This window comes from Jaculus jaculus, chromosome 15 (assembly GCF_020740685.1).
Source record: "Jaculus jaculus isolate mJacJac1 chromosome 15, mJacJac1.mat.Y.cur, whole genome shotgun sequence".
NCBI classification, from domain to species: domain Eukaryota; kingdom Metazoa; phylum Chordata; class Mammalia; order Rodentia; family Dipodidae; genus Jaculus; species Jaculus jaculus.
This window is the reverse complement of record NC_059116.1, coordinates 64,020,927-64,034,413: the sequence shown is the minus strand read 5'-3', so window position 1 is coordinate 64,034,413 and position 13,487 is coordinate 64,020,927. Positions and strand designations below refer to the sequence as shown.

Here is a 13,487-nt window from a genome sequence, read left to right as displayed (position 1 = left end):
TATTCTAGGAAGCTACTGAATTCATGGTTAAAATTCAGTACCTCAGCTAGATATTTCACAAACACCAGATATTATACCAGTGATCTAGGATCCACATGTCAATGTCACAACTCCTGTTCTGGAGGGGCTGATGGTCCAGATGAACAAAGACTAATTACTAAAGTAAAGGAGTACGTTAATGTGAGAGAAGAATGAAGATAGTCTGTCAAAATCAAATCATATCAGATGACCTCAAGACTGATCCTGGACAGGAATTTGAGAAGCAAGGGTAGGCAAATGAAATTCAGGCAAAGTAAATATTCTTCCTAAGGGAAGAGGGTTGTAGGATCAGGAAAAGCTGCTGAGTCTAAAGGAAATGTAATGTAGCTGAAGGGCAGAGGGAAATGACAAACAGACGGAAAGGAAGATGACAAGAGACTTCCACTACAAAGGGCCAAGCTAAGAACCAACCTAGCAAAGCTCTAGTTGTCACATATGGAAAGAAGAAAAAATGGGAAGATTATTAGTTCAACAGCACAACAAAGATGGCAGTAATCCAATCAAAGCTACTTTGTATGCAAAGGAAAAACTATTTTCAAATTGTATTGTAGGGTATTGTGTAGAGGCTGAGGAGATGAAGCAGTGGGTAAGAGCACTTGCGGCTCACACAGGCAGACCTGAGAGGACCTGATTTGCCCTGAGTTCAATCCCCAGCACCAACAGAAAAACTGGGCATGGCCATTCACACCTGTAATCTCGGTCCTGTGGGGAGCAAAGACAGGGAGAATAGAATTGCTAGGGTTCACTGGTCAGCCAGTGGGAAGGAAAAGAACAGCAGCTCCAGCTTGAGAGAGCAGCTGAAGAAAACCAAGTGGAAGAATGACAGCTGCTCTTCTAGGACCTCTGCATGTGTGCATGTGGGATGCACACAAATGTGCACCCTGTACATACGGCCATCTCTCTCTCTCATACAATGCACACACACTCACAGCAAAAATGATTTAATTAGTATGTGTAGTGAAGCATGTTTGGTGTAGAATAGCTGCTGCAGAAATACTTAGCGTGGGACTAAGTGATAAAGAAATACTGCAGAGCCCATTCTACCCCACCTTGCTCTTCTTCAACCTCTTTCACGCAGCACTTAAACATGTATTTCACACTTTAAAAACTGTTCTTTAGATGGCACCAAAAATTTCAGCCAACACCTTCTCTTCTCATTCTTGTCCTCCCTCCTAACCCCAGTTATTTACATGCAATATTTTGATTTTCTTACTTTATAATTTGCTGAATTTATAAAATCTGGTTTTCAACCTGTAACTACATCAAACTCATTCATGTTCATCAGTAATACAGAAATACAGTCTACCTTTAAATTCTTATTTCCAGAGTATCCTAAAATATGACCACCAATTCTGTAAGAACTTTAACCAGTGGATTTTATTTCCTCTTCTGTTGCATCTTTTTCCTTCTCAGTATCCTTTTATCTCCTTTTAAATGCTGATATTCCCTAGGTCTTGGAATTGGCATCTATGAGTTTTCCTTCCTGTGCTCCCTAGGTAATACACAGTCTTATCCAGGAGTGGTCTCATCTACTCCCTAAGTTTCCATTTCCAGTTTTAATCAGGCGATCCCAATATACGAAACCCAGACACACAGCATCAAACGCTGGTAACATGGCCCTGTACAGTTTTGGCTTCAGCCTTCCTCTTTCATTTCAAACCTCTGCCATTTTCCCCCTTCAGGTTTCAGGCATGCTGAGACTTTTTAAGAACGTTAAATATTCCTGCCTTCACCTCTTAACTGTAATTACAGGAGTGTGCTACCATGCCTGGCCTATTTCTTAACTTTTGTATATAATATTTATTCTGCTTGAAATGCCTGCTAACCCTTTCTGTGGTGGTGGGGGAACACCTTTCACTTATCATTTAGGCTTTACCTTAAATAAGATAAGGCCCTTGACGTGCTACAAAACATAAAATAAATACAAAAAATAAATAAATAAATAAATAAATAAATAAATACAATTCTATCCAGTATCAATCAAACCCTTTTATCGTTCCAAAACCCACCATCTCTCACCATATTTCACCATGTTTCTGCAGTCTATAGTTGCAATCAGAATGAAATTTGTACTCATTTCATGGTATAAAATCAGAGTTAGATCTAGAAAATGAATTATTCTTACTTTATAATTTGCTGAATTTATAAAATCAAGATATTCAGGACACTATGAAAAGATCAAACATAAGAATTCAGGGCATAGTAGGAGAATTTCACTCCAAAGGCACAGTAGGCATTTTCAACAAAATCATAGAAGAAAACTTCCCTCAAATTAGGAAAGAAGTGCCAATGCAGATACAGGAATACTTTAGAACACCAACCATACAAAACCTGGAAAGAACCTCTCCTTGCCATATTATAATTTAACTACCAAACACACAAACCAAAATATATATATATATATATATATACTGAAAGCAGTTAGAGAGAAAAATCAAGTTACATACAAAGGCAAGCCTATCAGGATCACAGCAGAATCCTCAACACGAACTTTAAAAGCCAGAAGAGCTTGGAGTGATGTATTCCAAGTTCTGAAAGATAACAACTGTCAATCAAGGTTACTTTATCCTGCAAAGCTATCCATTCAAATAGAGAAATAAGGACATTCCACAACAAAAGTAGGCTAAAGGAATTCCTGAAGACAAAACCAGCTCTACAGAAAATGCTTGATAGAATCCTCCATGCTGAAGAGAAAGAAAATATAAGAAAACATATAAGGAACCTGGAAAAAACAAATATTCAAATACTAGTTAATACAAAAAAGCAAAGGTAAAACTGGAAGAACTACAAAGAAAATGGCAAAAATAATACACACCTTTCAATGATATCTCTTAATATCAATGGCCTCAATGGCCCAACCAAAAGACATAGGTTTGCAGACTGGATTAAAAGGCAGGATCCTTCATTTGTTGCCTCCAAGAAACTCACCTTTCTACAAAGGATGGACACTATCTTAGGGTGAAAGGATGGAAAACGTGCTTCAAGCAAGTGGGCCTAGAAAACTAGCAGGGGTTGCTATCCCAATATCTGACAAGGCAGACTTTAGTCCAACATTAGTTAGGAAACATAAGGAAGGTCACTTTATATTGACTAAGGAAACACTCCAACAGGAGGACACTACAATTCTAAACATATATGCACCTAACATGGGGGCTCGCAACTTCATCAAACAAACGCTATTAGAAATAAGGTCGCAGCCGGGCGTGGTGGCGCACGCCTTTAATCCCAGCACTTGGGAGGCAGAGGTAGGAGGATTGCCGAGAGTTTGAGGCCACCCTAAGACTAGTGAATTCCAGGTCAGCCTGAGCCAGAGTGAGACCCTACCTTGACAAAACCAAAATAAATAAATAAAATAAAATAAATAGAATTAAGGTCGCAGATAACACCAAACACAGTGGTAGTAGGCGACTTCAACATTCCACTCTCATCAAGTGAGAGGTCATCCAGCAAAAAATAAACAGAAAAGCATCTGAATTAAGTGAGGTGATAGAAGAAATGAAACTAACAGATATATACAGGACATTTCATCTAAATGATGCAGAATACACATTCTTTTAAGCAGCACATGGAACATTCTCTAAAACAGACAACATATCAGGACACAAAGCAAATCTTAACAAATATAGGAAAACTGAAATAATTCCTTGCATTCTATCTGACCACAAGGGAATCAAACTACAAACCAATAGCAAGAAAAGCTATGCAGCATATATGAAAAGCCTACAGCCAACATATTACTAAATGGAGAAAAACTGGAAGCTTTCCCACTAAAATCAGGAACAAGACAAGGGTGTCCATTGCCCCCACTTTTATTTAATATACTACTGGAAGTCTTAGCCATAATAAGGCAAGAGACACACATAAAAGGGATACAAATTAGAAAGGAAGAGATCAAATTATCATTATTTGCAGATGACATGATTCTATACATAAAGGATCCTAAAGACTCTACCAGCAAACTGTTAGAGCTGATAAACACCTTTAGCCATGTAGCAGAATACAAAATAAATACACAAAAATCAGTAGCCTTCTTATATGCTAACAACAAACACAAAGAGGATAAAGTCAGAGAATCACTCCCATTCACAACTGCATCAAAAAAAAAAAAATAAAGTACCTTGGAATAAAACTAACTTTGCAAATAAAGGATCTCTACAACGAAAACTTTAAAACTTTAAAGTGAGAAGCTGCAGAAGACACTAGGAAATGGAAAAACATCCCTTGTTCCTGGATCGGAAGAATCAATATTGTGAAAATGGCAATCTTACCAAAAGCAATCTACACATTTAATGCAATCACCATCAAAATTCTAATGGCATTCTTCACAGAAATTGGAAAAAACAATCCAAAAATTCATTTGGAATCACAAAAAAATCTCAAATATCTACAACAATACTAAGCAACAAAAATAAAGCTGGCGGTATCAGCATACCTGATTATAACCTATACTACACAGCCATAGTAACAACTTACAGAATGGGAAAAAAATCTTTGCCAGCTATACATCTGATAGAGGATTAATAACTAGGATATACAAAGAACTCAAAAAATTAAATAATAAGAAATCAAATAAGCCAATTAAAACATGGGCTATGGAACTAAACAGAGAGTTCTCAAAAGGAGAAATACGGATGGCATATATGCATCTAAAAAAATGTTCTTCATCCTTAGTCATCAGGGAAATGCAGATTAAAACTATGTTGAGATCCCATCTCACTCCTGCCAGACTGGCTACCATCATGAAATCAAATGACCATAAATGCTGACAAGGATGTGGAAAAAGAGGAACCCTTCTATGCTGTTGGTGGGAATGCAATCTGGTCCAGCCATTGTGGAAATCAGTGTGGAGGTTCCTAAGACACCTCTCAAATATAAATAATAAAAACCATAAAATGCTGTTAAACATGCCACTGGAAATACTACCAAAGAAAGTTCAGAACATTGGAGAGAATAGCCACATTTTTAAAGGCCTAAACAGTAATTCAGATTAAAAAGAAATAGAAAAGTAAACTATCAGTTGAACAAATTTGGCAGAGGGGAAAAGTATAGTAACTTGAAGAGTAGTTGAACACATTATTTTTACAGTTGATTTTAACCAAAATGTGAGAAGCGATGAGAATTATTAGTCTGATAGATTGACGGGTATGAGCTACCTCTGAAAAGGAAGAGAACTAGAAACTCCTCCAGGTAAAAGGAGCTTTAAGGTACCCAAATCTTACAGGCCAGCTCATGTGGCAGTAGTGGCTACTGACAGAAATTCTCAAATGTGACCCACGGACTTCTTCGCTACCCCTTCAAGGACAGTATCTGCTCTTTTCACTCTGTTGGCATTCACAATGACGGTAAAGAGGCAATCGTGGGTGAAACTGCTAGGTTTTTAGTATGCACTGAGGCAGTGACATTAAACTACACCCTAGATGGAAAGACTGACAAATACCGCCATACAAGAGCACCCAGCCAACTTGACTTAAAAATGTTCTTACTAACACAGTAAAAACTACTGAGTTTTATTATTAAATCTAGCTCTTGAATGCATGTGTATTTTGTGTGACAAGATGAAAAATGTATGGTTATTTATGGCTATCCTAAATAAAAGCATAGGTGTAAGTATTTTTATTTATTTCCAAACAGAAGGGGAGGAGAGGAGAAGGGGAAAGGGAAGGAAAATGAGTGTACCAGGTCACTGCATATGAACTCCAGACACATTCAACACTTTGTACATCTGGCTTTGTGTGGGTATAGAGGAATAAAACCAGGCCAATAGGCTTTGCAAGCCTTTAACTGCTGAGCCATCTCCCCAGCCCATATGTGTATTTTGCAGTGCAAGTTCAACTAGCTCCTTTTTAAATTGGTTTGATGACTTTTACTTTGAAGAACTACCAGTACTTGATGTATTCCTGAATTACTCACATTTAAGTATATATTTTCTCAGAAACAGATCAAATGAACATGGCATATCAAGTAAAAAACATAGAAACAAGAAACAAAAAACTGACAGTATTTCTGACTATGATAAAATTTCTTGTTTTCAAGTAATAGCTTAGAATACCCTTATCCAAAACTATGTCTTGGCAGCTTCTCAAATTATTCCCTTCCCATTTTTTTGATGAGATTAATAGTGATTGCTACAAATACAGCTTCTGATTGAATACATAAAATTCACTAGATTATCACAAGACTACCAAATCATTTTCACATGCCTAAATACACAGTGTTACAAATTAGTGAATATGTAAGAGATCCATTAAGAGTACAAGACAGAGTAAGGGACTGCAGTTTAACCAAGTGGGAAATATTCAGTGATTTGGCTCAGAATTCATAATGCAAACAATTTAAAAAACACTACACTTGCCAAATTCTGGTGTGGTAACAAAAAGAATATCCAGTTATTTGAAAAGTTATTACGTCCTTTTCAACTGCAGGTTTGTGAACATACTTCAACCAAAGCAGGAGTGTGCTGAGGCAAATAGAAGAATCCAGCTATCTAATGAGTTATACACTAGGGGTTTGCAAAAATGTAAATGAATACCACAGGTCTTGTTAATGTTGCATATTTCCATATTGACATCCTTAATTTTTAAGTATGTAAAATGGGATTTTAAATTACAAACAAAACAGGAAAGGCACTAGCCTACAGATGCTTCTGAGGCAGAAACGAAGAGGAAGTGAAGGTACTACTTGAGAGCAAAAGGAAGGGAGGGCAGAAAACCCTGGAAGTGTCTGTATGTGAATTCCGAAAAGCACTGACTAGGGTAAGGAACAGCAGCACCTGGGGCTCGACTGAGGTCTCTATTTGTGCTGATGCTGGATAGTTTTCTCCAGCAGCACACAATAGACTGGGAGTTAGATGACAGGCCAAATGGAGAACTGGCAAGAACCAAGAGGAAAGGAAATAAAAACAATGACTAAGAGTGCCGGTTACAACATTAAGTCAAATTTAAGATCCAACCTAGGAATGAGAGTGGAAGCCCAGAGCTCTTCACTGTCAATAGGGAGTAAGGACAGGGCCCTGGTGCTATACCTAAGTGCAAAGGATAAATTAGGCTCTGGCAAGCTTCCCATTTATGTAATAAATAATGAATTCATAATGGCTTCCAGTCTTCCTTAAAAATTCTAATGAAGTGATGCAACTCTCTCCACATCTGAGTAGGTTTCACTAAGACTACATTACAGTAAGCTGTTCTTACTCTTTTTGTTTGTTGGTTTGTTTGTGTCAGAGTAGCATGGAGAGAATTCTAGGCAGACACATGCTCTATGCTAAATTCAGTTTAGTTCCAGATTATATGTTTGAGTGAATTAACTGATAGTATCAAAAGCTATTAGGGTCTAAAATGAAATAAAGACAGCCAAATGGAAAGGATATTTTCTATGCTAAAATGAGACTATTCTAAGTAAATTTCTCCTATAAGGTTCTACTTGAGTATGACTTTATTAGGAGACAATTACTTTTCTTGGAAAACATTTTCACAGTCATATGACTTCTTTGCTTTAAAAGGAATTTGCTTACCACAGAAAGGCTGACTTTTTATGAGATCTAGAATTATTTATCTAATAATTGATCCTTCATATATAATTTTGTACATTTCATAGGAAAGTCACAGAGATGTCTTACTCGGTTTCAGGCTTTACAGTTCGTGAGCAATATGAGCAACAAACTTCTTGGTAATTTTCCAGTTCCTTATTTTCATGTCTAACTGTGTATGTGTATTATTGACAAGGTTGACTTCTAACATTTTAGTATTACAGGTCACAGAAAAACTCAGGTTTGACTACTTAATATAAGTTAGGTGATCTTGGTTAAACTAAACATCTGAACATCTAACAACTTTTCCTTTGCTACTTTTAGGATTGTAGGAATTAAGTAACATTTTCAAGGCCTATTTTGCACAACATACTATATGATAAGACACATTTTTGAATGAAACTAACTTATAATGTACTAACCATACTAAGAAGTTGACTTTGTCATATGATTACAAATTGTGAATTTAAAAAATATAGTAATTATAATTTATCAATGTTGGAGAAAGAAACTCAACTTGAGAAGCAAAAGGTTTTCCACAACAATGAAATCTCTGAAATAATGACTCACAATATCATCCTTCGGGGGGAGGGGGGCACTAGTGGGCTTGATGTGGTGGCACATGCCTTTAATGCCAGCACTCAGGAGGCAAAGGTAGGAGAATCACTGTGATTTCAAGGCCACCCTGAGACTATATAGTGAATTCTAGGTTACCCAGGGTTAGAGTGAGACATTATCTTAGGGGAAAAAAAAGAAAAGAAATTAATTATATTTATATTTTATTTTATGATTTTGGTATACTATTAAATCACATTGTAACAAATGCTCAAACTTTAGAAGTTTGATCCACATGAATTACAACATACCTTATGTTTATGTTTTTAACTTATTTTTCATTTATTCACAAATTATACATTAAATTTCATTTTTCATATTATATTGTCCACTATCTCTGGAAACTCAAAACCCTAATTTCAACCAAATACAGCCCTGCCTTCCCACCCCTCATTTCCCCTGCAAAAAAAAAAATAAATAAATAAATAAATAAAAAAATCCACTGATCTGGTTCAAATAACAAAACTGAATTTCCTTCCATCTAGTCTTTAAGTGAAACAATGAGATAACTTGAAGCTTGGGAAAAAGGAAAAAAATGGCTTTTGCATGCTCATGCATGAAGGATAAGGAACCACAGTCCTCATACACTTTCCTAAGTGAAAGTCTGGAAGAGTTACCTCTGAACTGTGGTTGCTTTTGCTGCAACAGCACAGGAAAATATTAGGAAAGAAAAATCAGGCCACTGGCCCTCTGAAAAGTTGGCCAAACACTGCACTCATGACACAATGAACATTGAAAAGAAATTACATTCAGAGTAAGTCAAATGTCTTCATCCATAAGATTACTATTACTTCTGTAAGATCTACATGATATTTGCTTTGGTTCTGCTAATACGTGCTCAATCTGAACACATTCTACCACCTCCACTGCTACTATCATGACCTATCGACACTTTTTTCCTCGGTTCCTACAGCAACCATCTGATTGTAATTATTGTCTCTCTGCAGTCATCCTTAGAGACTCTACATCAAGCCTCCAATGACCCTCATTCACTCAGAATAAGGACCAAAGTCCTTACAATGGACTTACATGATTGGGGGGATGGGGAGGGCATACTATTTCTTATACTTTTATTATTCTCCCCTTCCCTCAGCCCCTCTGCACACATATAACCTCCTTCTTGTTCCTTGATCAACAAATCAGGCATCATAATCATCAAGACTTTTACAATGGTGACGCCCTTTATGTGCCTGGGACACTTTCTTCAGATGTTGGGATGATGAGCTTGGTGATTCTCAGTGTCTGCATAAATCTCATCCTAAAACTAGGTCCATCCTGTTCCTTCACCTTCTAATTAATATATATGCTTAATATATGTGACATTATCTCTTCTTTGCTACCCTACCAAGTCTCAATTTCAAGGGCCTGAAATGTATTTTTGTAGGAAGGATAAAAGAAAAAGCGGGACCAATGTACTCAAAGAAGTGAAAAATGTGAGGAGGAGGCAAACAGGGGATAGAACATAAATTTTCAAGTTTTCCTTTTTAAAAAGCCAGTTTCAAGCTTTTAAATTAGGAAGTGCATTGCCTTTAAGTAAAAACTGGCCAATAAATAAATAAATAAACATACCAAAAGCTTATTGACACTTTGTTTTAAATGAGAGGGATTTGCAAAGTGCCTCAAATGTCAAGTCAAACTCCATGTGCAACTGCTGTGGCTTATACTTAAACAGCCATATCAAAACAATTTAACGTGACTACTACATATAATTTCACAAATGGATTATCTGTAGACAGCACTTTGTTTTACACTTGTACCTTAGTTTCAAGTGACTAGTGCTGCAGTCACCAATTCAAAGTACAGTAGTTATCAACCATGAATAAACCCAGGGTTGATGTTCCTTTTACTAATACACAAAGCTCTCTTGTGTGACTGCCACAGTGGTTTCAGCAGGGACCTCTAGAAATGGAGGAATGAATACAGCAGTAGCAGACCCAAACCAGTAATAGCAACTGACACCTTTACTTTACCTCAGAGGTAATGAAAAAAGTTCTGTTGCCTTAAAAATCTTGACCAATAATCAGACCTTGAAGAATAGATCTATAACCATGTGCACTCTCTAAAGGGAAGGGAGAATACTTTAGTTTAAAATGGTATTTACTGACTTATCTATAAGCTTAATGAACTTTCACATGACTTAAAAGATGGCAAGCATAGGATTCTAGTATGTCCTTATAAAGTTCTATTCAGGGGCTGGAGAGATGGCTTAGTGGTTAAGCGCTTGCCTGTGAAGCCCAAGGACCCCGGTTCCAGGCTCGATCCCCCAGAACCCACATTAGCCAGATGCACAAGGGGGCGCAAGCATCTGGAGTTCTGCAGTGGCTGGAGGCCTGATGCGCCCATTCTCTCTCCCTCTTTCTCTCTCCCTCCCTCTCCCCAAAAAATAAATAAATAAATAAAAATAAAAAAAAGAAAAAAGAAAATACACATGGGCTGGAGAGATGGCTTAGCGGTTAAGCGCTTGCCTGTGAAGCCTAAGGACCCCGGTTCCAGGCTCGGTTCCCCAGGTCCCACGTTAGCCAGATGCACAAGGGGGCGCACGTGTCTGGAGTTCGTTTGCAGTGGCTGGAAGCCCTGGTGCGCCAATTCTCTCCCTCTCCCTCTATCTGTCTTTCTCTCTGTGTCTGTCACTCTCAAATAAATAAATAAAAAATGAACAAAAAAATATTTAAAAATAAGTTCTATTCAGAATAGTGATTATCCATCAAATAATTTCTTGTAATTACAAGAGCAGAGTCACATCATGCATGGCTTAGTGAATAATAAACGATTTGCAAATTAATATTGCAATATTTAATTAAAATAATTAAGATAGCATTTACTGAGTACTAACTGTATAAAGAGACGAGCTAAATATATGGGAGGTTTATAAGCTCCAAGTAAAATAATGAAACAGCCATATCAGAGTTACGAGACATGGAATTTAGTCCTTTTGAGTAAAAGTGTTCTCTATAAGAGCGTTTATACACATATATTATTGATTTCACCATACTTTTTCTTAGTCACATTAAATGAAGTCTAAATTGTGTTACAGTATCAAAATTTAAGAACTAGTGACAAGTATCAGTAAAAAAGTGCTCAGCGCAGAGCCTGGTACAGTGTAGGAATTCAATAAAGGGTCCATTCATAATTGTTTTGCATTATTTTTTTGAAAAATATTTTATTTATTTATTTGAAAGAGAGAGAGAGAGAGAGAGAGATGGAGAGAAGGGGCGCACCAGGGCCTCCAGCAACTGCTAACAAACTCCAGACACATGTGCTATCTTGTGCATCTGAATTACGTGGGTACTGGGGAATCGAACCTGGGTCCTTAAGTTTCCCAGGCAAGTGACTTAACTGCTAAGCCATCTGTCCAGCCCTATTTTGCATTATTAATAGAGTTTTCTATATAAGCAAAAAATTCTGAGCACCATTAGACTGGCACAGGAAATGCTGTGATCCACAGTTCTTTTAAATGCAACAAACCGGATCAAATACCATCTCAAAACGGGGTGCTGGGGGCCAATGGCACACTCTGATACTGAGAAACCTCGTGTTTGAATGCAGAGTACCACGCCTAGCCCCATCATTAGAACACTAACACTGCTCTCTGGCATTAGTCACCGTGACTCCCCTCCCACCAAAACCAGGCCAGCCACCCCGAACGTGAAAGCTCGGTCCAGGGCGCGGAGAGCCCTCGCTGAGAAGTTGGCAACGGCGCAGGGACACGTTTGGGGTCAGCAGTGCAGCCTGGGCAGCCCTGGCCACAGCTGCGAGGCATCCCCGCGAGGGACAGCGCCGCTCGGGCTCGGCGTGGGCAGCGGTGCCCACCGTGCCCGCAGGGCGGCCAGGGCGTTGGGAGGAAATCGAGTCCCGGCGCACGCGAGGCTGGGGCCGGGGCCGGGTACCTTGCGTCCAGCGGCAGAAGATGGTATCCGAGAGCCCGGGGCTGCTCTTGGTGCCCCACACCAGCTCCATCAGCTCTTTAGTCACTTCGGACATGATGGGGAACCGGCAGGCGGGTCTCGGCTTTCAGGACTCGTGCCCCGGAACATAGGGAAGGGGCGTCTGCGGAGCGGGCGGCGGGCGGCGGCGGCGTGGGGGCCCGGCGAGGAGGGCGCGGGGCCGGCTGGCGGGCGGGCGGGCGGGCGGGCGGGCGAGCGCGCGCAGGCTGCGGGCACGGGCCGCCGGTCAGCGCCGCACAGCCGCAGCCCAGAGTAGCCCGAACCGGAAGTGGCCCCGCTTCCGGCTCCTCTTTGGCTCTGCCCCCTCCCCCATGGAGCGCCGGGAAGTCTCCTCCCCGGAAGCGGAAGTGGGAAGCGCGCGGAGGCTCCACCAGCCTGTAGTCCGGTTGGTGGCTTATGCACCTCTCAAAAGGGGCCGGCTTGTCTACTCCTCGCAACCGCTCGCTTCTAGGGTTCTGCTGAAGACCCACCTCCACTGCCTAGACTATGTGCCCAACCCGTGAAAGTTGTAATTTTATGTTTATTTATTTATTACAAAGAGAGGGAGGAAGAGAAAGAGGGAGGGAGACAGAATGGGCGCGCCAGGATATCTAGTCCCTGCACACGAACTACAGATGCATGCTCCACCTTGTGCATCTGCCTTAAGTAGGTGCTGGAGAATCGAACCTGGGTTCAAGGCCCTTAACCACTAAGTCATTTCTCCACCCCCAAATTTATAATTTTAAATATTAAAAACCAGAGCTACAAAACAATGATTGCTTCACTGGATGCTTCACTCACTTGCTTGTGGAAGAGTTGCACATGAGTTGGAAGCTATCCAACTTGTGCCCATTGTTAAGTCACACAAAACAAAATGAGTCAGGTGTGGTGGCGCACGACTCTAAGCCCAGCACTCGGGAGGCAGAGGTAGGAGGATAGCCACGAGTTCAAGGCCACTCTGAGACTGTAGAGTGAATTCCATGTCAATCTGAGCTAGAGTGAGACCCTACTGCGAAACCCCCCCCCCCAAAAAAAAAGAAAAAGAAAAATTAATTCCCTTGTAACTAATATTAGAAATAGCTACCAGGTATAACATAATTTACAAAGCTTTTTGTAGTAAAACAGGATCAGAGCAACCTGCAGGTAAATGGACTTTCATCCCTATCTTTTTAACATGTTATTTTATTTATTAGAGAGAGAGAGAGAGAGAGAGAGAGAGAAAAGAAAAAGGCAGAGAGAGAGAATGGGCACCCAGGACCTTCAGCCCCTGCAGATGACTTCCAGACAAGTGAGCCACCTTGTGCATGTGGTTTATGTGTGTTCGGGGGAAGTGAACCTGGGTCTTTAGGCTTCTCAGGCAAGCACCTTAACTGCTAAGCCATCCCTCC

General features: G+C 39.8%; 1 protein-coding gene across 4 annotated transcripts in view; it reads right to left on the bottom strand.

Moving 5' to 3' along the window:
- Positions 1–12,252, bottom strand: part of Mindy3 (MINDY lysine 48 deubiquitinase 3) — a 72,117-nt gene extending 59,865 nt beyond the window's left edge. For all 4 annotated transcript variants that reach the window (XM_004662360.2, XM_045135245.1, XM_045135244.1 and 1 more), the window contains exon 1: positions 12,064–12,252. In XM_004662360.2, the coding sequence (XP_004662417.1) occupies positions 12,064–12,157 (94 nt within the window). In that variant the 5' untranslated portion in view covers positions 12,158–12,252. The remainder of the gene's footprint in view (positions 1–12,063) is intronic.
- Positions 12,253–13,487: the final 1,235 nt, after the last annotated feature.